At 35.7% G+C, this 27,869-nt stretch overlaps 1 protein-coding gene across 4 annotated transcripts in view; it reads right to left on the bottom strand.

Annotated features, from left to right (window-relative positions):
- DMD (dystrophin) overlaps positions 1 to 27,869 on the bottom strand; it is a 1,044,614-nt gene that overhangs the window by 257,141 nt on the left and 759,604 nt on the right. For all 4 annotated transcript variants that reach the window (XM_054518613.1, XM_036378966.2, XM_036378958.2 and 1 more), the window contains 2 exons: positions 11,267 to 11,478; positions 4,194 to 4,348 (listed from right to left, as the gene is read on the bottom strand). In XM_054518613.1, the coding sequence (XP_054374588.1) occupies positions 4,194 to 4,348; positions 11,267 to 11,478 (367 nt within the window). The remainder of the gene's footprint in view (positions 1 to 4,193; positions 4,349 to 11,266; positions 11,479 to 27,869) is intronic.

Here is a 27,869-nt window from a genome sequence, read left to right as displayed (position 1 = left end):
AGCTTTTCCTGTGCAGGTAACAATTATACTTACAAAATTCATGTACAGATAAAAGTTACATTCTATTTGTGTCTTTTAACAAGCAACAGCTGATTAGGAATAGTTTGCTGCTGAAAGACCAAATCTAGATTATTACCTTTTTCACACTTAGAATGACTGTTTTATTATGGATTTAAATATGAAGGAGATATACATGATACTTTTGTACTGATTATGCCCTTTGTTTGTTTGGCCATTTGCATTTTATACTGTCCAGCTGACATGCAAGATCAAGGTGTTTATACAACTGCCTAAATTAGAGAATTAACACCATTCTTAGTAAAAAATGGGAGCTAGTACCTCAGGTCTTTCAAACAGGCTTAGAAACACATTTCCTTGCCTCTCCTTACGCTGATTTTTCACTATTCATGCCTTGTAGTGGGGAAAAGCAAGTTACTTTTTATGTTTAGATTGTGGTGTGTCCTCTGTATTGTCTCGGGAGCCAAAAAAGCATCTTGAGCAGTGAAGGTTCCCAACATTTGCTGTGTGGCCTGAGCTGCATTGAGCTTGGCCACAGCAACTGAGGGTTGATGTGAATTTTTGAAGATGTCTATTACACAGTGGTGGTTTGGAATCCTAAACAATTCTCAGAGTATGTTATACAATTATTTTCATAATAGACACTCCATTTAAGAAAGTCTAAGTCCATTTTTAGCTTGATATTCAGCACATTTAGTGGATTCACAGGAAAGGAAAATACAAGCAGCTGTTGATATTTTTGTTTAGTAATTCACATAAAATGTGTGTGCCCACAAAAGGAGGATAACATAACACCATAACAAACATTTTTTTATATAGCAAATTTCTAATGGTTGCTTCTATCATTGCCCTTTTCCCCCTCTTGAGATTACTTCAGTTCATCTGTTAGATTTATTTTTGTTAATGCAAGCAATAGAGATACTTTCTCTTTAATTGCTTCAGTTTAAATAATATGGCTATTTCTTGGAAAGTGCTTCTAAAGAAGAAGAGGCCTGTCTACAATTCAGTCTGGCTTTAACCCAAGTGATCAGTTCATGTGCTTTTTAGTGTATTTTGCAGTATCAACAACAAAAGTAAAAATTAAAAAGTGTCAAGTGAAAAAAAGGGAAACAACCATCAAGCATTCACCAGCTTGTTTCTTAAAGGGTTTAGAGAGGTATAGCTGGTTATAGCTCAATGTTATAAAACACAACAGTAAGGCAAAGGGTAAACACACAGCAATCAGCTGCAAATCTACTTAAGCAAAACAAAACACAAGCTAACAGATGTTGCCTTAATGACTGAAGTACTTGCTTTGGCAACTATTACCAAAAGGCAAAGTGGAATTTTACCACTGCTTGCCTGCCTCTTGTCTTAGTAAACTGGTCCATGGAAAAGCAGGTTTTACATTTTTTTCACACTGACACACAATTCTGATATAATGGCAGGTTTAAGGAAAACCAGCTTAAAACAATGTAAGCTACTCTTACTTTAAATTTTTAAAAGAAAATATTCACAAAATATTTAGGCCATTTAACTTAGCAATATAGAGAGAGACAGCAAAATTTTCAGCAGAATATTTCCTCTTGGAACTTAAGATGTGCATAAAAAGTGATAAAACTGCTTGTAAAGTACTGCAGAAAGGGTCAAGAATATAATTTGGGATCTATTTCTACTGTCACTGTGAGGTGACAAAGTTATCAGAGTACTATTCATTGTTTAGATGAAAATAACACACACGGGTATATCTGAAATAATTGCCTACATATCTGAGTGGAAACTAGCCTTTCTTGAAGACTATGACAAAACAATTCATGAATTCTTTTTACTGGGTAAATATTCTCGTATAGTTCAAAAGATCCCCAAAACCATAACACCATCCTCCTTTTTTTTTATTTTCTATGCAATAACCTGAAAACTGAAGAGCTAAATCATAGAAGAAGGGCAAAAAATCAGAACTAAATCCTCCCAAAAAACCAGAACAAATTGGTATTTAAGCCACCCAAGGGCCCATGGACTTCATTATCTCCTTCCACAGGGCTTTTCAGCAAAGGAATCACAGGACCATTTAGGTTGGAAAAGTTCCTCTAATATCATCAAGTCAAGCCCTTAACGCAATGCTTCCAAATCCACCTCTAAACCATGTCCCTAAGTCTCTCATCTACATGGCTTTAAATCCCTCCAGAAAACTAGGACATTTTTTCAAGACCTCACACAGGAGCTGCTGCATGAACAAAATGCCTGACCAGTGCTTCAAAGAAACCTACAAAATCTACAGGCACAGAAAATCTTTCAAGTAAACGTCTTATGGTGACTCGAAGATTTAGTATGTCCATATTTATCAATGTTTCCCAAAAGACCAAAAAAATGTGATCCAGCCTGTAGAGAAGCTTATCATCTACTGATTGCAACAATGCTTCTTTTTCAAGTTTCCAAATCAAGAGAAGTATTACAAAAGTTGTATACAAAACACTAAATTAAAAATATATTAGAAATGTAACAATGTCACACAATCAAAAACTAGGATACTCATTTCACAGCTCATATTTATTCCTATACTGTTGCACATCTTAAAGGAAAATGTCAACCTAAGCAGGTCACCTAGGCAGGTCTCTTCTTAGACATAAAATATTTTCTATAGTAATTCATCTAACACATCTGTGCATTTTATAGAAGCTTGCAAGGAATGTGTTTTGAAGAATTTGTACTCTCTCTCAGCCTAGTACTTGGCAGAATCCATGCAAGAATGCAAGAATTCTCACCTTTGGGCAACATTAGACACACCTGGGCTTGTGCCTGAGGCATTAACAAGTTCAGAAATGCCCCCTTAGCTACAATTAATACAGAGCAGCCACAGCAGCTACAAACATATCCTGGACCTCTCACCAAGAGGGGCCTGTGGTTCTAAATACTGACAAAAGCACTTTGGTTCTCACGTGGAATCCTTTTTAGCTATTGATTTCATCCACTCCTGGGGCATGGTTTTGAGCATTAGACTCCCAGCCTTTCTCATCCAGCAATAGATTCCAAATTCCCCAAACTTCTTCCCAGGCCACAGTGAGCAAAACATCATTTTGTAAAAATACAGCTACTTCTAATAAAGCTAAAATATCTATTACTGTAACAGAAGAAATGCAAGCAGGTAAAAACAGAATGTTTATACTGAAATCGCAGTTTAGCTAAAAATAAAAAGCTTTCAAATTTTTGTGTGCCTTTTTTTAAGTGGACAACAAGAATATCCCTTCTCTCATTTAAACAGGGTCTTAAATCAGTTATAAGTTTGCTTCAGAAAAATGCTGCTAAAGAGACTCATTTATACGAATGACAAACTAAACAAAAAGTGACATTAAACTTCTGTAGTCATCAGTGATTTAGGTAACCACCATTATGCAAGAAGATCTACAGAATTCACTGCATATTTAGCTAAACTGACTTCTCTGGCCTTGTTCATAGACTTTAATTAAAAGTATGTTAAGATCTAATTCATTTATGGTTTCAGTTATAAACTATAAAGTTAATCCAAGATACTGATTAAAACAACTTTCATATAATTTTTACATATCTAATCTTATGTGCAATGATTTAAAACTCTTTCACTACTATAAAGAAACCAATTTTTACTGCAATATGTTATAATCTTGTAGATTGCATATTGAATGATTCACAATTTGTTGGCAAGTTGCAAAAAAATTGCTTTTAATAAGGAATTGGCATCTAAACCAAACACTGAAAGGCTGGGAAATGTAATCAAGAATGTGGTCAAGGATTTAATAAAAATTTTCTTGACTAGAGATCTCCTTCAAAGATACAGGATAACATTTCTACTTTGAACCTGCTTCAATAGGCTATGTCTGTCATTTTCAGACTTGGTTTATGAGTCAGAATCGCTATTGTGGTTGTGATGTGGAGATAGTACAGATATACGAAACAATGTTAAATACTTGAAATACAATCTATCAGCTCAAGTTAGTAGGCAACAGTTTATAGCAGAGGAAAATTGGCAAGAAGCTAAATTTTATTTGCTATAATTAAATGCTATTCTAAGGACATATTTCCAAAAAATTCTACAGAAGAGTCATGACCACTTCAGTCATGTCATTTGCAAAAGTTGCATCTTCTGTAATCTCCAACCACAGCTGGACAATGAATGTTAATGGAGAGTAACAACAAATCAAACAGCAGAATTTATATCCTACCTTTTATTGATGGCAGCCCACGATGCATTAACACTATCTGTCATCAGCTGTACCTTTCTGGTGTCATCTGCTGAATAATCACGGAGCAGCTTCAGAGCCAGGTCGTTTGCCACATCTACATTTATTTGCCATTGCCGTAGTTCTTTTGAAAATTGCTGAAGTAAAAAGAGAAAGAGAGAAATAAGGAAAGAATAATCCTCAGAGCAACATAAAATGATCACATACATTGTATAGTTATTAAAAAAGGAGCTGAATAACTTATACCATCTGTATAAAAAGAAGGAAAAAAACCCCAAAAACCACAGAAACCAAAACACTTCCACAGAGTTACTGGGAATAAAAATCGGTTTTTCTGTATGTTTTAAATTCTTTTAGTCAGAAGATCACAGGACTACTTCTAAACTGTGAGAGGATCAAACAAACAACTTCTAAATGCTAGAAAAGACATGACAACTCAAATTGATAACCACTGATTATAGTGTTGACTATTCTTTTCTGAGACACAAATAGATGGATGCATTATTACGCATTATGGAAACTGTGATTATTTGTGACATTGAACACTGAGATAAAGAATATAGTGAAATCATATATTCTGAGTAATTTTCTTTTTTATACTGTGAAATAATACGGATTTGGACAATTAATACCTGTGCTTTCAGGTTGGTTTTTGTTTTAAATTTAGTTCATTTTAGTAAATTGTTTATGTAATTAGTGCCATCTACTGGAACAGCACTAAATCTGCAATACAGCAAAATACTACTGGTAAACCTATCCATATCTTTATAATGCTAATTTATAGTTAATATTAAAAAGCTTGTTATATTTTGGCCATTTTCTGTTTCCCCCTTTCCTCTCTACTTTCTCCTCTCCTTTCTTTCTCCTCTCCACCTAGGCCAGCTGCCTCACTGCAGAAGCAAGCCAGGAAACCCAGAGCAGTCACTCAGCCAGCAGCCAGCTCCCATGCATCTTTCCTGTTAGTCTTTCTCTCAGAGCAAATTTCCATATAAATGCACTGAAGCTGCATATTTAATCCATAATGTGTAACAACAAAATGAAAGAGCAAAGTTAATTGATTGCCTACTTGTACTTTTGTACTAAACAGCCAATAAAATGGACAATACAAAATAAAAACCAGTTTGAATTTGTAAAGAGAAAGTTGCATATAAACATTTGAAGCTATTGACAACAAACATTAAGACTCAACTATCTTTATTGTTGTGCTTTAATATACAAATAGGGAAATGCCTGTGAAGAAAAAAACAGTTTTTTCCCCCTTCATTCTCCCAAAGCAGTATTCCTTTGGAAATCTTGTTTTGACTCAGATAAGGAATTCTTCACATAGAGCTGAACTTAGATACAATCCCTAGTGAAAGAGTCTAAATACTAAGTAAAAATAAATAAATGTTAAATAATTCATCCATTTAGGTTTTAATCTCAGAAGGTCTGTAAACTGATTTTGATTAAGACTCAGACTAAAATGCACTTGCACTTTGAATAGAGTCCAAAAGGAATTTTGGGGGGGGGGAGCGGCTTCGATTATTTTCCCCAAACTCTTATCTGTTAAAAGGCTGCTTGAGCACCTCTAGGTTGTTTCCATAATTTAAAGCTGAAAACGGGTACTTCTCCCATTTCCTGTGCTATTCCTTCATGAGAGGGCAAATCACTCTGTTACTGAGCAGCAGACAGCCCCAGGAACCAACACAGCACCTTGTTTATCTGGTTTGAACAAGGGATTCTCTTTCTACCAATCAAATATTAGGAGGAGCCTACAAACCCCTAATCCTGAAAACCACCTGAACATGTTATGGTGAGGCTCACCTAAGATGAAGCTGTCTAAACAATTTTTTAAAGAAATTCTCTATGCTAAGCAAGGAGATCTGGACAGGAGAGGTGATAATTTTGTGGAAAACACTACTGTTTCTTTGAGGAAGATACAGGCAGGTGGTTGTTTTGGAAACAGTCTGCCAGTTGAGCCCCTTTCCTGCCAGAATGATATAAATAAGTATATAACGTTTAATATTTACATAAATATAATATTGATACAAAATACTAAATAGTAAATACAGTAATTTTAATTTCAGTTTTGTTGATCTTATATAGCAAGTATCTATTCTACCTTTAGGTCTATCTATCTTTATTTTACCCTACCTTTCTCTTAGTTTAAAATTACACAGGCAGGCAGGTAATTTTTATTCTCAGCCAAAGAATCACAGCAGACTGACTGTCCACTGCTTTATATAGAAAAGTTACCATAATATTTTGTCTGCATTGTAAATTAATGGTCTGTAAACTTTACTTTGAAAATAATATATTTTTGCCCAGATCCATGTGAATAAAATTGACCCTCTAAAAGAATTGAAACCCTGTTTTATAATAAAATAAATGGGAAGATCCATTACAAGTTTATTTTCAAAAGTGTTCTCACCATTAACTTCAACATTAATCCATTAACTTCCTGACACTACAACATTAGGTCGTCACTCAGGAAAGAAATTATGAATATAAAGAGCTTTGGGTGATGGAAACTATTTGTATTTTCTGTTTTACTGGAAATGGATATGATTTTCAGCAGCTTTGAGGAGTGCATGCTTCAGCTTTGCTGTATGTGCAGACACTGAGAGCAAAGTGCTGGGATACAAGTTTTACCTGTGCATCCCAACTGAGGCCCGTTCACTGCCCTCCTACAAGACTACAATGTATACTTCAGAATTACATTCTTTTCCTTCCTCCTTTCCCTTTTATGTATGTAGGCCTCATTTACCTTTTAGCTACTTAAGACCACGTTTGTTTATTCTTCTTTAAAGGAAATTGCTACGTTACCCTAATTTCTTTCTGACATTCTTTTCAAAGCATTCTCTTTGTTTTGCCTGTGTTATCATTGGAATTTGCTGAGCTAATTAGAAGGCTTAAAGAATTAAGGCTGTGCATTTATCATGTTACTTAGGTATAAATTTATTTATAATTTTTAATTAGAAGACACTAGTTGATGTTATTAGGAATAAAGCCTGTGCAATTAAGAACTCTTGATTAAAAACAAGTAATGAAGTCAGAGCTGTACTTTATGTTATCTCAGGATTGCCCAGTGGAACAAAATCAATGATGCACAGTAGTTCAAATATAGCAATATGAATGTACAACATCATCCAGTTCTGTGTATATATCACAAACCTGGAAAATCAGGCTTTTTGTCCTTTTTCTATATATCTGTAGCATGTTTTATTTATATACTTAAAGAATTTATTTTTTTTAATCAAGGAATTCTAATTCAGTGTTTGAAACACAGTCAATAACATGAACTAAATTGTTAATTGTTTTACTGAAATCAAAGCAGTACACTCTCAGCCCTGGAATAATAAAAACCTACAAAATGCTGATTTTTTTTCTTCATCTTGGTACACAGGGAATGGCAAAAGAGTCCCTACTAAGTCACTACCCTGCAAGGATCTGACAAAGGCAAGCAAAGGCAGCCTCAGCCTTATCCACAAATTCAGGACATAAAGTTCACACCCTGGGCTCTGCAGTGGAAGGCTGCCTGGCCTTTTGAGTCCCAACAGGGCAGGGGATGCAATCAGGCTGCCATTGAATTTCCTGTTTAGATGCAAAAATGAAGGTCAATGAAGGAAAGAAATGAAATGTTGTCTCCATTCTTCCTCCTCTTCCCTTTGCCTATCCCAGATGAAGTTGCACAGAGGAAGAAAAGATGCCTCATTAGCTCCCACGAAAGCAAAGAGCCACAGAGTGAGCAGGCAATCCTAGCAGTTTGGTTTGGTTTGGGGCTTTGGTGGTTTTTCAAATGTATTTTTCCTCCTCTTTCAAACAGAGGCTCAGTATCCTATTAAGAAAAGGCTAGTTTTACACTAGCTCATGTTCTGATGACGTGCTGATGCAAGGAGTTGAGGTGTGATTGTGTACTATTTATACACCTATAACCTTCAGCCTGCTGAGTTAACCATCTGCAGTCATCACTTAAAGAACAATAAAAAACAGGGCTTAATGGGTAAAGACTCTCATTGGCCACATTGCCATATTCTGGTTCCCCACACAAAACACCAGTTTAGTACTCCAATACCAAATAAAAAAACAGAATGAAAAAAATGCTGCAATTCTCAGCAAATTAATCTGAATTAATTTCTGATTAAAATTAATAATATTTTTAATTATTAGCTATAGTACCTGGTTACTTTTATCTTTTAAATGACAGAAACATTTTTTAAATTCTTTTAAAAACATTAATGGCCAAATACAAACAAGTTATAGATTTTTGTTTTATGCTGGCATTGTAAAAAAATAATCAAGAGACTGTTATTACTGAGTTTACCATGTACTCTTGTATTAGGATGCCCTAACAAAAATACATCAACACAAGCACTGACTAAAAGTTCCCCAAAGCAGAAGGAAACTTACACATTGATTCATCTGTCTTTAGGCAGACCTACAATGTTCAACAAGCAAATCAGAAGAAAGCTTTGTGACTACTTTCTCACACCAAGCTGTGTTGAGATACAAAGCTGACAAAATTAATGTCTGAAGAATTTATTAAGTCTTGCACTGACCTCTCTCTTTCCCTCAAAGCAAATGAATAGAAATTACAGCTTTCTCTTCATCAGTGTAACAGCAGCCAAAATACAGCCTACTTACTCTACATCTTCAGGGGACAAAATCAAAATATATGTGTTTGGCACAGAAGCCTGGAAAGCATTTATTTTGAGAACTTGATGTATTTCTAGGTCCTTCAGTTTAGATAATACTGTACAGCAGAAACATAGAGCTGCTAACTCAAAAAAAAAATTCCATTTTCCTTAGACTTCATGACCCCTTATTTCAAGCATGAACATAACAGCTGATGCTGTCACATCTGAGAAAATTTGATGAAGGATTTGACACAATGGGAATTACTGGCAGACAAAGATAATTCCTCTAGGAAGGCTGGCACAGAAAAACCACAAAAAGGAGAGGGGAAAAAAAATCCCCCACCCCTCCTACTCCCCACTCTCTAAGACAATGAATTTCTTCTAGACTTGAGGAAGAAAGGCTAGGCAAAACCAAATAAATAAAAGTTAACAACCCTGGAGGAGTAGAGCTTGTTGATGTTCATGTCATCAGGTGGGCAGAAATTAAGATGGACTAGCTGAGACACTGAAATTAAAATTATAGGTTAATGTCTGTAACTTGACACAACACATCCATCTCATTGGATCCAAACTGGTGGGAATGGCTGAGGATACAGACAGCCCAAGTGAGGTAGGAGGCAAAAGAAACTTCGGGTCTCCATTCCCATTCTCTGGAGATGCCTTTTCTAAAGATGTTTAAAAAAGATGCCTTTTTAGAGGCATCTTGTTTAAAGATGCCTTCTGAAAATAAGTACACTATTATTCTTTCTCTAGAACTCTGGGGGTGAAGGAGAAGAATGGCATGTTCTTATTTCTCTCCATGGCTAATGTTGATCCAAACAACCCCATAGTTTTTTTCATAAAGCACAGATCCTTAAATGGACCTCATCTCAACTTCATATACTCTTGTAAAAAAAGTGGACAAAAAAATCCATTTCTAAAGCAACATTTTCAATTACTTTCCTAGTTTAGTAATTTGTTTTTGAAACATAAGACACTCCAATACAATGACATAAGACAGTGTTTGCACAGAACTGTTTTTTGGTTAATTGAGTCTTTGCAGAGCTGAGACATTGACTATGTTGAAGCTTTTCCTTTTTTCTTAACTGGGCAGAAGCCAGGACTGTATCTCTGCAGGAAGACAGTGACAAATGGGAGTCCTGTGTGCTGAGTGGCAGTACTACACATGATCTATAACTCTTTCTAATACATTAGTGAGTGATTGCCCTTGTTTACCATAATCTACCATTCCCAAGCAATGACCCTTTGGTACAATCTTAAATGAGATAACTCAACCTCAGCTCAGCCCCCAAAACAATGGGCTGATGAACATTTTAATGCTTTTTACAGGGAAGCAAAAGGAAAAAATAGCAAGCAAAAACTCCAAAAGAGTTTGCATTTAATTCTAACTAACTGATGATGGAGATAACTGAACCAATCATGAAATTCTACATATACTTTCTCTGGCAGCAAAACCAGTTGATGAGGACCTTAACTCAAAAACTCTTCACAGCAGTTCATTACCATTCATCTGTGTAAACAGGACTGCTCTAAGCAGACAAACTTTAACCAAAAATTGAGTGGTAGGAGTTAAAAAAAACCTTCAAAAATCTGGTGGGCAGGAAAGGAGAATATATCACAAAATACTTGTATAACTCTTTTCCCATAGAGGCAGGAGTCACCTTAAAAGGCTGATCAATTGGTTGATTTCAACCTTGGTTTTCCCCAGCTAGATAATGAGATATTATTAATCTTAAACAGCTGTTCTCAAAATTTTTTCATGAAGAATCTCACCAAAGTATGACTGTTTCTATTACAAGGAACTTCAAAACTGATACAACAGAATATTTTCTACTTGAGGTACAGCTCAGCTATATAAGTTAACACATTGAAGCCCCATAATGTGGCAACATGTGTGCTAAAATCACAGGAGCAGCCATTTCAGATTGTTTTTTTTTTCCAGTTATTAACCCTGTCAAGGTTGAAGCTGGTGAGATTATCTTGTGGCAAATCTAAAATGCTTGATTTCCAAAATATACCCATTTAGTTTGCTATAGATGGGTTTCTTCTTGCTTTCTCGACTACTTCCAGAAAACCTATACAGCTTCACAAGCAGTGCAGACAGCCATGGACAGCCATATCAATAGTACAGAATTTCCCAGACTGCAGTACCAGTGCTCTGAGGCTGCTGAACAGATGTGAAATACTTGTGCTGAACAGGTAGGTATTCCTCCTGTGAGATCAGCCAGCTATTTGTTATGACTGTTAAGTTAAGACCAATTTCATATTCAAGGAATATGCTACACATATTTTAGACTTTGCATGTCAATTTTTTTCTAATTTACTGTGGAAGACTTTTTGCAATGTACACTGTCCACAGTTAGAGGACAACAGTTAGAGGACATTTTCTTTAATGACTTCATTAACTCAAATGGAAATATTTTAATACTCAGTAGTGACCTTAAGTTCTGTGTTCTGCTTTTTCAAAGCATCCACGGTGTAGGAAATTTCTTTCCATGACTCAAGCTTTGCTTTTGCTTGTTCAAGAACCTGCTCAGCTTCTCGTTTAGCTTCCAGCCACTGTGTTGAATCCTTCAGCATCTCTTGAAGCTGCTGTCTCCGGTTTTGGAGGTATCCATGCACTTCATCCCACTGGTTCTGTATCTTTTCAACTGGTGAAACACAAAGGAAAAACAAAAGCTGAATTACTTAAAAGTCTTTCCTTTTCTTCTTCTTCTTCTTCTTTCTTTTTAATTCTGTTTTTAACAGGGAAGAAACAATGATATTAAAATCTTTCTAGAAATAGACCATATCGGAAAACTTCTGTACTTTTAAACTGCAATTGCATAGAAGTTTAGTTCAAAAAAAAGAACAGATAAACTGTTCTGGGTCACACAGTAAGACATTATGACACACAGCATGTTTTAATGCATATGCAGCAAAGAATGACAGGTTCATGCCTCAAAAACCCTTATGAAATAGGACCACATTTGAGAAAAAGTGTCTGCAATAATCCTTCATTCTTAACAAACCAAGGATTTTCTGAAGAACAAGTTCTTTAGGGACTAGAGTAATATTAGTTAAATGTTTATTGCAAGATATAATTAATGGCTATACTTTCTTATTTCATTAGGGCAAATGTTAGCAAACTGCAAAGGCTAAACAACTTGCTCATATGATCATGGCAAATATAAAATAACAATGAGCTTTATCCACTGTTTGAAAGAAAAGTGATTTCTGGAAACTTAAGAACCACTAAGATAAGCATTGGCTAGCATCCAGCACCAGGTTCATCCATAGTAACATAAAAACACCAATAGACAGAATGTCCAAGCAGCTGAAGCTTGACACAATATAAGCAAAAAACCCAAACTCCACAAACAGTAAAATCTGTGCAGTGCATGAAGGAATAAGCATTCCATTCACATATGTGTATATATATATATATATACATATATATACACACACACATATAGTTCCCAGAGCTTAGTCAGCACAAAAATATGTTCTCAGTATTTTGTTGAACACTACTTCACTGCATTTTAAATTCACAGTCCTTCTAGGGAAGGGAACTGAGATTCCTAGAGTAATCAGATAGCAGTTGAAATATTCATTCACTGGTAGTTCCAACACTGCATCTCTCACTGCAAGGCTGATTCCATAATGGCGCAGCCCAAAGACCTGGATGAGAAATGCTCCAGCAGGGAAAAGAGACTTCTACCTATCAATGCTTTTCCTTCTTCCAGAAGAAAGGATAAAGATTTTCCATAGATTCAGCTGAGGTTTAGCAAGAAAGAGAAGAAAACCTTTCAGCATTCCCTGCTGAAGCCTGGGGAGAAGAACTGAGTAAGCACACATAGCAGCATGTTTAAGTCAAAGGAAAAGCAAAAGGAACTGAAGAAATAGAACTGGAAGACATAAAGCACCATCAGAGCACAGCAAGGGTAGCCTAAGGTGCAAATGCTTAAATTTAATCTGAAGCAAATCTAACCCCTCATTTTAGGAAGCTGTACACTCGTGTCACAAAACAACTCATTTCTGTGCCCTCCCTGGGTGAGGGTTTCCGATGTAACCTTTAGAGTACACTTGAAACAAAAGAGGCTGTAGACTCCAGAGAGGGTGAATAACAGAAGTGAGCTGCTTGAGCAAAATCTCCCTGCTATGGCTACAGCATGAGGCTCAAGGGTTGTGCTGGAGGCTTAGGGACAAATACTGCCCAAACACCTTCCACAGAGTCACTGGCAACAGCTGTCACCTATTTCTTGCAAATCATTCCTTTCCCCCTTTGACTCTGAGACATTCATATGTTCTGATTCCTGTAAAACTGGAGATTTTGGTACATTGCAGCCAGAAGTACAACAGCTTGTTTGTGTCAGCTGCCCATGAAAAAGAAAACACAGACTACAAAATTCCTACCCATTTTTTTTAATATAGGTGTCCTTGTTGGTGGGTGTAGTTTGGGGGGCTTATGATGGTTTTTTTTGGCAGGGGTTAGATGATTATGAAATGAATGAAAACCCTCTGCTTCAAAGGAAAGTTGGATCTACAGTTATATCAATTTTTCATAAGAGCTGCTTTTAATAAGGAAAGTGATATTTGTTATCACCTAAAATCAAAATATTTATAGATGTATTGTTTCCATAATGTCTCATGAGGTTAGTATGTAAGTAAGATATTTAGCAGTTCTCCTCCAGGGACTGTGCTTTTTGCAGCAAGACTGAGTTTCTCATCAGATACCACAGTCCTGGGATTCCATGATGACCAATTCTCCCACCCAAGAGGACAATGAAGATGCATAATGAAAACTGCATTCAGGATATCCCAGGAGCCCATTTACACAAGTGACTACGAGTGCACAAGCTCCAAATCTATGAAAAACATTTCCCGTTTCCCTGTGAAAATACTTGGCTTAGCTCCCTCAATAAATTTTTTATATATACATATGTACATATATATATATTTACTTTTGCTTTATTACAGACTTGAATTGAAGAATTCAGGAAGTTAGTAGGTAATCTAAACAAAACAAAACAAAAAAACTCAAAGAATAAGTGTTGTTTCCTTGCACTAGTGAATGACCAAATCCAATTAAACAAGTACTTCACTCGTGGTTAAACACACGATGATATCTACATAATTAATCTGGCTTCTCTAAAGTAAAGTATACCAAAAAGTGAAGTACTATTTAAGACAAAATATGTATAAATAATTTATTAGAGAGGCTTTTATAACTATGACAATATTATTTAATTTAATGCAACATATAGATCCCTACATTACTTTACATTTGCAAATTCTAAATGATGCTCCCATTTGATAGACTTTTGAATAACAAAAACCACAAGGCTCTAAAACTTAAAATATGAGGTGCACTTCCAAAATTAAAACTACAGCATAAATCCATGTCTCTTAAGGATGTATTTTGTTCATGATCATTCTTTAGAACAAAAGATGCATGCCACTTAAATTTATGCCAAACAAAAAAGTTAGAAAATGTAATTTGAGTGCTTATTGTGTTAGAACTGAGCTCAGGAACCCATGAACCCTTTCACCTGCAGCTAATGAGTTACTGACTGCAGATGAGAAGGGTCAGAGAATTGTTATTAAATCATATTTGACAGTAGTAGACAACTTTTAAATTGTGAACATCATAGATGGTTTGTGCAAGGGTACTGGAAAAGGCTTTTTCTGGGTACTGGTTACTACTGGGAATAGGTTTATTAATATATTTAAGAATGTTTGATAAGACAGCAGTGAGGAATCTCAGTCCAAAGTTCTTTCAGGCCAACACTCTGACCACAGCCCTTAGAAGGGCTATTTCTGCTGTCCAGACATTATAAATCCTTAAGGTCCCCATGCGTATATACAGGACTGGGCTGGGTTTAGCTGGGGTAGTTACATTTCTTCCCAGTGGCTGATATGGGGCTGTGGTTTGGATTTGTGCTGAACACAGGGTTGATCATACAGAGATGTTTTTGTTATTGCTGAGCAGGGCTTACACAGAGCCAAGGCCTTTTCTGCTTTTCCCACAGCCACACTGGTGAGGGGCTGGGGTGCCTGGAGGCTGGGAGGAGACAGAGCTGGGACAGGGCACCCAAACTGACCGCAGGGATATCCCAGAGCGTGGGACATCTTGGATCAGAGTGTAAAGTGGGAGGAAGAAGGAGCAAGGGGAGGATGTTTGGAGTGATGGGGTTTGTCTTGCCAAGTCACCATTACCTGTGATGGGGCCCTGCTCTCCTGGGATGGCTGAACACCTGCCCAGCCATGGGAAGCACTGAATTAATTCCTTGTGTTGCTTTCCTTGTGTGTGTGGCTTTTGCTTTCCCTATTAAACTGTCTTTATCTCAAAGTTTTCCAGCTTTGACCCTTCTGATTCTGTCCATGATTCTGATGCTGGGGTAGTGAAGGAGTGGCTGGCTGGGATTAATGGGTTCAGCATAGAGAAAATCAATTTCTTACAAAGTTTTATCACCCTTACCTGCAATGAGAAAGACAGGCCTAGAAATAAGAAGTTAGGTTCCAAACCCAGAAAAATAGAAGAACCAATGGCATGTGAACTACTTGTTCCAGAAAAACAAAATTGCACAAGTTTTGGAGAACTAAAGAAAAATGTTATCACTTTTTCCTACCTTGAATTTAAGGCCCTCAATAAATAATATTCAATAAATTTAAAATATATATATAGAACAAAAGTGGACCAAAAGCTATTGCAAAGATGAAAAAAGAACCTGAAAGTTAAGTAAGAACATCAAGTATGACTAAAAAAAGTAAGTTTTGCAAGAAAAAAGTAATGTAACTGTCCTTACTACACTACCCATTATAAAAGCATACTATTGAAATGAGACTCCAATCTTTAGGTTTTACATATTATTCTACATATTGTGATAACTATACATTGGAAACACCTAGATAGACACAACAAACATAGCTCCATGTGTACTATTGATATAACTGAAGCACAGGAATTTTAAATAATTAGTAACAATGACAAAAATCTTTTTGTCTCCATAGTTGAGTGGTTCCTGAAACACCTCAGTTTATATTGTTCACTACAGCTAAGTCCTGTACCTTCTACATTTCAAAGCCCAGTGTCTTATTTCTTGGTGTGGCATGTCCTTGTTCTATCCCATTTTCTTCCTTTCCTTCCTTGCCCTAAATTTGACAACAGTACAGTGTCTTTATTGTAATAATCAGTATTAACAATTCAAGAAGATTTTTATTGACTGCAAAGGGGCAATCTGGAAAAATCAAGGCAGAATTTTCTTCACAGCCTTAATGAAGAGAAATATTTTATTAATGCATGTGGCCACATGCATTACTAGTAATTAGTTTACATGACTATAAAGCCACAAAATATTTGACAAATCTACACTGAGTGTCAGAAAGAAAAAGCATATACAAGAGGTTATTTCCTGAAGTGAAAACCAATCTCCATCCATTTCCCAAGAAGTCCTCATTGTACTTCGCCTGCACAACTTTTGTGCTTGCTTACTGGAAAGTGTCCCAGCATGGCTCCAGCCACTCCCAGTCCAACACTGGACTCTCTTAGGGAATGGTGAGATTCTGACAGTATGTAATTTCAAGGTTGCTTTTCAATTTCTTTTTTTCTATCTCTACTATTTCCTTGCTGATCAATAGTGATTATACACTAAAATTCACAAAAGAAATTCTGCTGAACTGAAGTTACTATATGCAACAACAAAGCAGAAAGCAACATCTGAAGTAATCAGACACAAGATAGGTATTCTTCAATCTTGTTATCATTAATTTCATATACCAAAGAAAGAATGCACTTATTGAAGGAGAGTGAATGAGACTGCATCCTTAAAATTCAGTCCTTAAAATTTTATTTATTAGCAAAAATTTTCATCGGTTCTTCATACATTACTCTTTATTGGAAAATAAAAAAATATTTTTCTTTGGTAAATGTTCATGCCATTTTATCAATATATCTTATCGACACATATAGCTTCAGTAAGAGAATTTACTCTCTGCTGTTTATAATAGAACCAAAAAGGAAACAACAGAAATGGAGTCTGAGAAGAAGCTATCAGTCACAGGAGAAATGATGTTCATATTACTAGAAAACACCTATTGCATATTTATTCTATGCAAAGATGAAAAAAGTATTATTTCCATGAAGTTTGTTAAGTCCATTGAATCTAGTAGACCCTCGAAGAAAGTGAATAAGTTTGTGAACAGCAACAGAATTTGTGAGGTAGAAACCCTTACTTTCCTTGTCCAAAAAATTACACAAGCTACACTAATTTTGCACTGTAGGAGACTTCTTCTCAAAAGCATTATTGTCCATATATTGACATTTTCCTATAAAAGCAGCTTTTTCAGTGTATTTTCATAGATTTGAAGACTAAAGGAACTAATACAATCTGATCTGCTGCAGAATGTAACTGGAGAACAGCAGAACAGTTATAGCCAGTATTAATCCATGTTATCAAAGCTGCTGATGCACTGATTTTCAGGTTGGATTAATTTTTGCTTGAATTGCAGCCCAACACTATACTTTCTTTCAAATGTTCTGGATAGTTAATTGTTATGCATTTCATTTTACTTCATTTGCTTTTTACTTATCTATGCATTTATCTATATTAAATTTAGTTTAGTTACACTTTTGCAGCTGTACAACACTCCAGTTTTTTCCAGTCCACAGAGTTTTAAGTGAGCAGGTTTTATGAGAGGCATGATGAAGAAAATAGAAAATATGGATCTAAACAGAAATATTCTAGTTATTGCCCCTTTTTTACAGCTTTCTCTTTCTCCCACTAATCAATATAATCTTCCACATAATAGGGATAAACAAATTGTGAGGGAAAAAAGATACGTTTTTATAGGGTTACAAGACTTACTAAATGTAAGACTTTCTGATTTTTTTCAATTTTTCTCAGTTTTCTGTAATCAACATGAGTGGAATCAGAGCTAAAATATGACTTAAACTTTGTCTTATCTTGTTATTTCCTTTCGTTTTATTATTGTATTGTTCTAAGAAAGTAAGTGAAACTTTTTTTTTTTTTAAACCAGGAAAGGCTTTATTTAAAATTCTCCATTTGTCAATTATTTCTTGCTGTGAGTGCTCTATTTTCTGTTCTCCTGCCTTCCAGAACAGGAGGTGTCTGACTTGAGTCTTATTTTTCAAAGAGGAATCACTTTGATAAAGCCTATCATACAACATCCCTTGACAAAAGGATGCTGTCTCTGTTCTTAAGAAGAATCTGAATCTGTGCAGGACTGGCCTAGGGAGAACATGTGGATGGTAGATGCAAAGTCAAGTGAGGATAAGTTTAAAACATTTCTTTTTTTAATTGTTGAAGTACTTGGGGAGTTCCAGGGACAGTTATGCCCTAAGTTGCTGCCTGTATCATTATGGATCTGGACAGGACACAGCACCCAGCAGAGAACAGCTGGAGCCAGCCTGCTCAGGTGCTGATTTATGCTTCAGCTGTCCTTCATCTTTCCTTGGAGAGAAGCATTTCTCTTGACCTTTTCCAATGGCTTATAAAAGTCATACATCTTAAACAATGACCTTAGAAACTTATGGCAAAAGTTTAAAATACATATGGAAAATCATTAATAATTTGTCATATAGGATATTTTATGCATCAGTGGTCAATAAAGTGATGAGAGGATTTAGCCAATAAACCCCAAATAGGGGGGTGGCAACACAGAATATCGACCCCAATGTGAAGTCTGCCATTTTTGCCAGGAAGATGTCAGATGTAGCTTTTATGCACCATTAATATATTGAGGTATTTATAGAAACATTAGTCCTTATCATAAAGTATCATAACACATAATGACAGACTTTCTAAAAGCCTATTTTTACAGAAAATTAGGCAAAACAGAAAGAACTTATTCAAACTAAGCTGCATTTAAACAAGTTGATAAATAATACCTGGGAAAAAGGAATGACCTGCAATCTATACTATTGTGCAATATTACAGTTTTAATAAACAAATAAAAATTATTGCAAAGGAAACCAGGAAGAAGAAGCACTCAGAGCCTTTAGCTGTCTTTTGGGGGTCATGAAGAGCAATGAAAATGCACCTGACATACCAAGGCATGAAAGTCCAGAGGGAAAGAACATTACTTTCCCTGCCCTCTCAGAGCTTAAGAAGGACAGGCAATGAGAGATTTCAACAGATTTAGATGTGTTTGGGTTTTTTTTTAAACACACAGAGGCATAATCTTATTTTGTAGTTTGATACTTTTGGGGGGTAATTATTTCCAACTATTGCAAGTCTGATGTAATTTTGTTTTGTTTCACTAGGGCAGAGCTTATTTTCTTTTATCTAAAAAACACTTCCACATGTTCAAACTAATGAAGGTCACTCTGTTCCTTTGGAAGTGTCAGATCAAACAGACTTAACTGAAAACTGTCAAGTGGTTTCTGCTAAGCACCAAGTGAATAATTCTTCAACACTGTTAAATATGCTTTATACCTTGCTGTAGAGAGTGGGAGTTAAGAGACCAGACTAAGCTGATAGCACATCTAAAGAAATTAGTTTCTTACACCAAGCAAGAAGTAACTTCCATGACTGAGCACTGAGAAGGGCATGCAAGAGTTTATTATTTGGAAAAGACGTCCCTCAGAAAGCATTCACCAGTTTCTCAACTTTTTACAGAAGTATTCATGTATATAACATTTATCACCTCTCAAATAATTTTTCGCTAAATGAGAAAAGGAACAGATTATGATATGCACAATGTGGGGGATCATTTGCTTTGCATTTTAAAATGTCATACAATCTGTAAAAATCTGATGTGAGAAATCAACACTTACCCTAAAGAGATGTAGGACTCTTTAGGATTTAGTATTAAATAGGTAACAAATCTAAGTGTAGTATTGTTAGAAACCTACAAAACCAAATATATGTATTTGTATATACAAAAACTATTGACAAGGTAGATGGACAGATTAGAGAATGATCTTTTGATCATAATCTCTGTTGCCACCAGATCCTTAAGAGCAGGACATTCATGGAGATTGACCAAATTAAAATCCCACTACTCTGGCAGAGTCATCAGTGATTCTTCCATGACCCCAGAAGCAGGATGCATATGGACATGCCCTTAGAAGTTAACTAAATTATCTTTTTCTACAGAAGCTCTCACCTTTGGATGATATAAAAATATAACTTCAGTGTAACATTGTATTAACTGAAAAAAACAGAGTTTCCTTGCTAGAATGATTTAATCATCTTTCAAAATGTTTGATTTATTCTCTTTCCTTTGTTGCATGTAGAAAATATGTACTGCATTATTTGATTTAGCTTTCTTAAATATTCATAATCTAATTATGAAGACTTACATTAGATTTAGAAATGATATTTAGACTGATGGGAAGTACCCAAACTAAAGCCAAAGGATTAACACTAATCTGCTTAACTAGATGAGTGAATATGTAGGTAATCCAATTGTTTCAGTTTAAAATGTATAGAAAAGTTTTCAAATAACTGAATAGGAAAAAAAAGAATCCATTTCTGTATTTTTTTTCTCATTGCAAGGTATAATTAGAGGCAACTAAGGACTTTAGTATTTATCTTTGCCCAAATGTCTGTTTGTTTGGGTTTTATTCTAGGATATTGGTTACTCAAGATATTAAAAGGAAAATAATTTATGGTTATGTATCTAATTTGTGTTCATGGATGATTGCTTTTGTAACAATCAACCTGCCTACAAAATATTTATTTCAGAAGAAATGTCTGTGCCTGTATTTGAAATGGGATATTAAATTAGTGATATTGTATTTTATTTTCTCTGAACATAATCAAGAATGCTATTAGTATTATTAAAGTACATCAGCTTTCATATACTAGTGCTTTCCTAAACTTACTGATGCAAAAACATAATGGTAGGTTGGGTAGTTTAAGTCCTGAAATGTGTGAAATTCATTACCTACCTAATGAGGCGTATAGGCAGTGAAATTGTGAATTCTTAGTACCACATAATTTTGTGTAGCTATCATACATTCATATTTACACTGCATATTCCTAATGTCATCAGCCTACTACCTCCTACTGAGTTTGGGCTGAGACTTGCTTTCCAAATATATCTGCATTTGTTATTCTGTACACTGATTTGCTTTGGCTTTGATTTAAGAGATCCAGCCCTAAGTGTGGGAGCAAGACTTTGGGAGATGTTGAGAGAATGAAAATAACTAGCAAATTAAAATTGACGTAATAATTCAGCTATCAGGCTCCATGTTACTGAAGCAAAGTTTTGCAGACTGTTTGTATTTCTATTTTTTTCCACCGAAAAACCCCAAACGAGCACAGACTATCGTGGATCTTCTCCTATGCCTCTTCTGACACTACCAAATCACTCCACCTCCACAGCACACAACTCTCACCAGGGTCAGCTGGGAGACAACTCCAGAGCTCCACTACTGCACCACAGTGACAGAAAATTGGGTGCTGGAAATGGCACTGAGCTTAGCTCAGTATCCAAAAAAAGCCATGCATACAGGAGGAGGAAAAAACCAGTGTGCCAAATCAAAACCACACCAGCTTTGGCTTTTATATTTCCTTTCGAAGCAAAGAAAACTTCCAAATGAGCAAGAACTTATTTGAAAGGAAAGAAATCATAGCACTTCTTTGAAAATATTTCTATATTCAGCTTCAAGCATAAATTTCAGGTATTTTGTACTGAGTTAACAGTACATCTGAACTGAGTTAACAATCTTTCATTTCACAAGAGAAACTGAAAACAGTATACATTTATTTTATTCACAGATTACCAGTTTCTTAATCAGAGACTCAGAATGGTTTGAGTTGGAGAAGGCCTTTAAAGATCACCTAGTTCCAACTGCCTGTTATCAGCAGGGAACTTTCCAGCTTGCTCAAAGCCCCATCCTGGCCTTGAACACTACCAGCAATGGGCCATCTGTAATTTCTCTGGGCAACCAGTTCCACTGCCCCACCACCCTCACAGTAAAGAATTTCTTCCTAATATCCAATATAAACTTGCCCTCTTTCAGTTTAAACCCTTTCTCAATGCTCTATCACTACTGCCCTTACAGAAAATCCCTCTCCAGAACTAAAAGGTGGCAGTGAGGTGTCCCAGGAGCCTTCTCTTCTCCAGGATGACCAAGCCCAGCTCTCAAACTCTTTTCCTAGAGAGGTGCTCCAGCCCTCATGGCCTCTTCTGCACCTGCTTTAACATGTCCATGTGTCTTGTACTGGGGACCCCACAGCTGGATATACAGCTTCACCCATGAGATATTTTCAGGAACAGCTGACTATAAATTCCAGCACAGACAGAAGCTTATAGACTCAAAAGAATGTCAACTTTTCATAATAGATTACTAATTGTCCTGGTGATTTGGGTAAATAATTCTCTTACAATAATCTTGAGAGAAGAAAAACATGAGATATCAAAAGACTGAAAATTTTAAAAATGTACCTTTTTTTTTCCCTTTGGATTTACAATCACAGTCTTTTAGATAAATTGAACCAATTTTAAACTATTTCCAAAGATTGCTTGGGGCCCCTGATTTTTCTTCAGATTGACATTTCCACAGTTCTTGGAACTGTCCCATTCTCTCTTCCCTCCCACACTTGCACCAATTTTTTAAGCACTCCACAAGGTGCTGTCAGTCTGATACTGGTTAATTCATACATTTTTATGCAAAGAAAGACAATCTCAGCTTCCCAACACTTGAAATTCCTAATTTCAACTTTGTGGAAGTATAAAGCAAACAAGTAATTAAATTTCACTCTTAAAATGGCCAATGCACTTCAAAGTAAATATCCAACAGAGTCAACTAAGGAAGTAACATACACAGCAGGGGAAAGATATTTCTTCTGAAAATTCCATAGCATTCAAACATTTTGAGCATTCTCTGTCAATTACAATGCTCTTATTTTTTAAATTAATTGTTGATTAGAAAATGGGGGTCCCATGATAAAAATGCTGGTATTTGAACTTAAAGGAGCACAATTCTGCAAGCGTATGAGTGTGCTAGAAAAAAATAAAAAATAACATTTTTTATTTTCCTGTTCTGAATTTAATGGACTAGTTCTCAAGGTCACATAAACTGGGTCTTAATCTATGGAGCCTGCTATGATACTACACTTATTTGTTCCATATTAACTAAATAGATACATAAAGAGTAGTAAAAAAAAAAATCAAAAATGTATCATATCTGTCATCTTAGAGCAATATTTTAGCGAATAAAGGAAAAAAATTATCAATTACACCAATCTTGAGAAAAGACATGATAACTTGCCTTTTACTATTTAGTTTCTTTTGTCTGAGGTGTTGTGTTTGTTCTGGGGTGTTTTGTTTTCTTTTAATCAGACATCAGCACTTTGTTCATGTTCTCTATGGTACTCCAACAGAGATCAAAACATTGGTGAGTCACTCTGTGGGCTGAACTTATCCACTTTAGACAAACACTTCAAAGTCACTATTCTGATATGGCTTAAGCTCGGCAAATTTGGTACCTAACGCACTGCACAGGATTGGATTGGACATTAGAAAGCATTTCTTTACTGAGAGGGAGGATAGATAGTGAGAGAGGCTTCCTGAAGAGGTGGTGAATGTCCCTTGTCTGTGAGCATTTGGAAAATACCCTTTAAAAAGTGCTTTAACATTTGATCAGCTCTGAGTGGTCAAGCAGAAGGACTAGATGGTCACTGTAGGTCCTTTCCAACTGAAATAGTCAGTTCTGTTCTATTCTGCATTTTCAGGAAACTACATAAAATGGAGCAAAGAAAATTATCCAACAAACAGATGAAACCACTACTTTTGCCATCCTAATATTATGCTGCTGTGAAGAAAGCCAAGTGTCAAAAGTACAGGAATTCAGAGAGACTGTAATGAATATTCTACAAAATTATTACATCCCTTGCTCTGAAATCCAGCACTCATTTCTAAACTTAAGATGGTGAAGCAGACATAAACACAGTCTGACACTTCCAGCAAAAATTTCCATAGCATAGGCGTTCGCTTGACTGTACACAAGTTCCCATCCAATTAAAATATAACAAAATAGATCTTTTTCCTAAATATTCCCTTTTAAGTTCTGAGTTTCACCAAGCCCAAATGCCACCACTTTCTCACCACATATCCGAGTACTCATTATCCACCCTCCTTTGCTGTTACTCAACCAGGGATTGTCCTCTGTCGAGTCACTCTCTCACCTGTCACGGAATAGACTTGCTGATAAGAAAGATGAAACAGAAGCAGCAAGTCTCCAGAACTGTTTTGTTTTTTCTCCTTCCCCCCCTTTTTGGTATGATAAAGGCTGAAACACTGTTATCCATCAAACACAGACTGAAAAGCCACAGAGTCACCATTCGATCCTGAAACCAGTAAGAAAATGAAATTCTTTGATTTATCTACAGCATTTCATAAGTAACCATAGTGATGGTTTGTATACATAACAGAATCAAATCACCAGCTGGTGCAACCACTCACCAAAGTCTTAGGACCTCTCTCACAGAGACTAAGCCAGTATTTACTCAGGTTGGATTTGCAAAGGAGCTTTGGGGCTGTGTAAAACACTGGTTTTATTTTCAGTTTATTCTTGACTCAAGCCAAACTAAAATTATGATAAATTTATATCGAGGATAGCCAAAGTAAAATCCTTAGGCCAAACATACCTCAGGATGCTTAACTAAGTTGTCTGAGAACTGCATGTTCCAATATATGTTTTTTGTGTATTTCATCCATTTTAGGAAAAGAGATGGGACACAGTGTACACCAAAACCTGCATTTTCCTGATATGGCTGATTATGTGGCATCTAAATTTAGCTTGTAATCTCTGCTGAGCAGGACCTCTGTTTCCTGTTTGCCCTTTAATTACTACAGAATATTATGGTCTTGTATAAATGAATATATACTGTTTTGACGCAGTATTTAAAATAACTGTGGACATTAAATATTGCCCATCCATCTGTCAGTGAATAAATAATTTGATCACATTCTCAAAACTTTATTTCTGAATAATTTCTTTTTATTTCCATTTATTTTCATTTTGACTAATGTGTTGTTACACAAGCATAGCTCATCTGTTTGTATCATCATGAATAAGATAAAAATAAAATGGATATTTTTACTGTTTACATGTGTGCTTATAGTTAAATTTAAAATTATCTGTGTAAGCTACTATTTCTAACACAGTAGTGACTAAAAACTGGGACCAAAACTGCAAACACTGAGGTTTGTTAGATTCAAACAAAACAGGTAGAAAAATCGAGTCTTCTGAAGAGGTATGGCAGAGAAAGGCTGGGATAAGAGATATCAGCCCACATTAATTTGACAAAAATCTGAACAAATGAAAGTAAAAGACTTTTCTGGAATTATAAAGAAAGTCTGTAGGAGATCTGGAAATTAAATTGAGGTAATTCTAACTTCTAGTGATTCAAGAAGTTTGCTCTTACTATATTTTCATTGATATCTAAAGGCAAAACCAACCAAACAAAAAAATCCATATACTATCATACAACTGATCTGAGGCTTAGGAGTAAGTGCTTAGCATTTGGTAGGGAACTTTCTCTGTGAAGAAATATTAAGAATGACAGGTGTTGCTTGGATATAATCATATATTGCAGAAAAAGAATTGACAATTCCTACTTTGTTGTGGTAGTCCTCCCTACCAATAAGGTCTTGACTTTTCACCATGTGTATTATGGATTCTCAGATTATCCTGGAATATTTTTTTATCCTTAACTTGCCTGTTCTTTTACTGATTAAAATTACAGATACAACTAAATTATTCCCTAGTCCACATGTTCATATTTGCACTTGGGTGGCAGGTCCTGTTCCAGCTACATGAAAGCAGGAATACTTGTCCCCTGGCTTTGCTTTCGAGGATGAAGCACTTGCATCACTTTCCCCCTGTGACTTCACTCACAAAAGTCACCATGTATGGGGAGCTACCAGAGCACACCATCTTCACTGCTGATGGCAATTATTTACATTACTCCTTTTAACATTGCAAATTGACTGGGTCAATTCAATGAATAGAGAATTCAATTTCTCTATTTCAATGAGAGAAAACATTCCTTTCTGATTATCTGGCCACTACACAAGTCAATGGAACATTCTACTACTTCTTCTGACAAGATGTAGTAAAACCACTTTAGCATTTATTATTTTCAGTTTTTAAAGTATTTTATATAAATGTTAATTAACATTCACAAAAATGAGAATGAATTCAATTTGGAAATGTAATCAAAACCAGATTTTTTTTCTGTAATGCTGTAAATAGGAAGCCTCATATTAGGCACTGTTAAATATGTTGAAATCTCTAAAATAACTCAGTGATTGCTTTCCCAAAGAACCACATACTCTTGGCAGTTTTGGTCAATTAAATGTTTAAAAAAAATTAACTTCTTTAATTAAGATGTGAAAGTCTTTGTATCCTGAGAAGCAATCTCAATTTATTTCAGATTTGCATATTATTGAATCCTTCAATATTTTTTAGAAGCTGAAAATTGTTAGCACATGGTTCTAACAATTTCAGAGACCTACATGAGCAGGATCTGCCATCTCATCCCGTGTGGCAGTTTCTATCTTCCCTCTACATTTTGTTTATAACACTTTTGCAAGTAAATTTGTTTCTTTCTAAAGCTACTGAGGTGCTACTCTTGCTAAACTAAAAAAAGAGAAAGCTCCATTAAATGGATATATGAATGGAGATTTTTCACAAAGGCTCTAGGAACAAAGGTATGTAGTTATATAAAGTCTGTTAAAATATAACTCCTCTGGAGCATACAAGAAGGAAAAGATGACCCTGACAAAAGTGAACAGCACTTACCATAGTAGGGGAACACACTGCAGTACCTGGGAAAGGATTTATCATTTCATGCCTGCTCATGGTTCTGGGCCGCAGTTTCAACTAATTGGTGACTGGGTAGGTTGAAGGTTGGGGGTGGAGGGCTGAAGATTTATATGTTTAAAATCAATTCTATAAACTCAGTCTCCAAAACATTTGAAGAACAGCAGAGTGAATTGCAGAATATTAAATACATTTAAATTGTCTTGACATGGGTTAAAAAGAAGATACAAAGCAGACTCAAATGGCAGCTCCCCTCCAGTGCTGTACCAAATCATTCCTGAGGCTAAAGAGGAAAGTATGTTCTTCTGTCAGATGAGGGTATAGCCCAATTCTTTCAACCAGTTCACTTCATGTACCCATGGCTACACCATAAACAAAGTGCAGCCTGTTAACATGAAACATCTCCCTACCAAATCATACTGTCCTTATTCTAAGTGGCTTGTTTACGGCTTTTGTTTGTTTCTTTTCACTCTTTTGGGCCAAGCTGAAATTATTTAAAGGCTTTTAAGGAAAGTATTTAATATTACTTTTGCTGAAAGGTATCCTCTTGTAGCACAGTCTTATACTCCTCACTGGACTTTGTCTTTACAGTTCATGAGTTCACAGTTAGGTGAGAACTCACTTTGTGATCATAATTTTCTCAAGAGAGAGTTGATCAACCATTCTGCTTTTGTAGGAGAAGAAAAACTGATACTAAGACATAATTTGGACATAATTAAGTGCCTCTATATATCACAGCAATCCAGTGTGCCTGTCTTCCAACACAGACTGATTTCTAGCAGCATAAAACTTATCTATTCTGTTCTTATCTGAGTTCTTACCTATTTAGAAATATCTGGCCTAGAACTAGCCAGTTCCACATCAATTACCAACAACATGAAGTTTTGTAGTCTTTACAGCATTGAGATGTTAGAGCAAGCCACCAGCAATGATATCACCTAATACACTTATGACCTCTGGGGCTGCCAAAAACTCTGTGTAATTCCTGCAGAATTTACTTCAGGTTTTTACTGAATTTTACTGAATTTACTCTGTGCCATTTACTTCAGGTTAATAAACCAGAAGTAAAGAATAGTCACCCTTAGTGACTATTCTTCACTTCTGGTTGTAATCCAAAAGCTTTTTGGGAGGACTACAACACCTGAAGCAGGCAGCTGAGATCTTGCTCTTTGTCCTCTGAAGCACATTCTAGTATATATAGCCTGAGAAGTTATATATAACCAGAGTTCCCCAATCATTCAGATGTTTCTGGGGCATATT

Source organism: Molothrus ater, chromosome 2 (assembly GCF_012460135.2).
Source record: "Molothrus ater isolate BHLD 08-10-18 breed brown headed cowbird chromosome 2, BPBGC_Mater_1.1, whole genome shotgun sequence".
Lineage (NCBI taxonomy): Eukaryota > Metazoa > Chordata > Aves > Passeriformes > Icteridae > Molothrus > Molothrus ater.
Note: the sequence above shows the minus strand (reverse complement) of the source record. Positions and strands in the feature narration are given on the sequence as shown.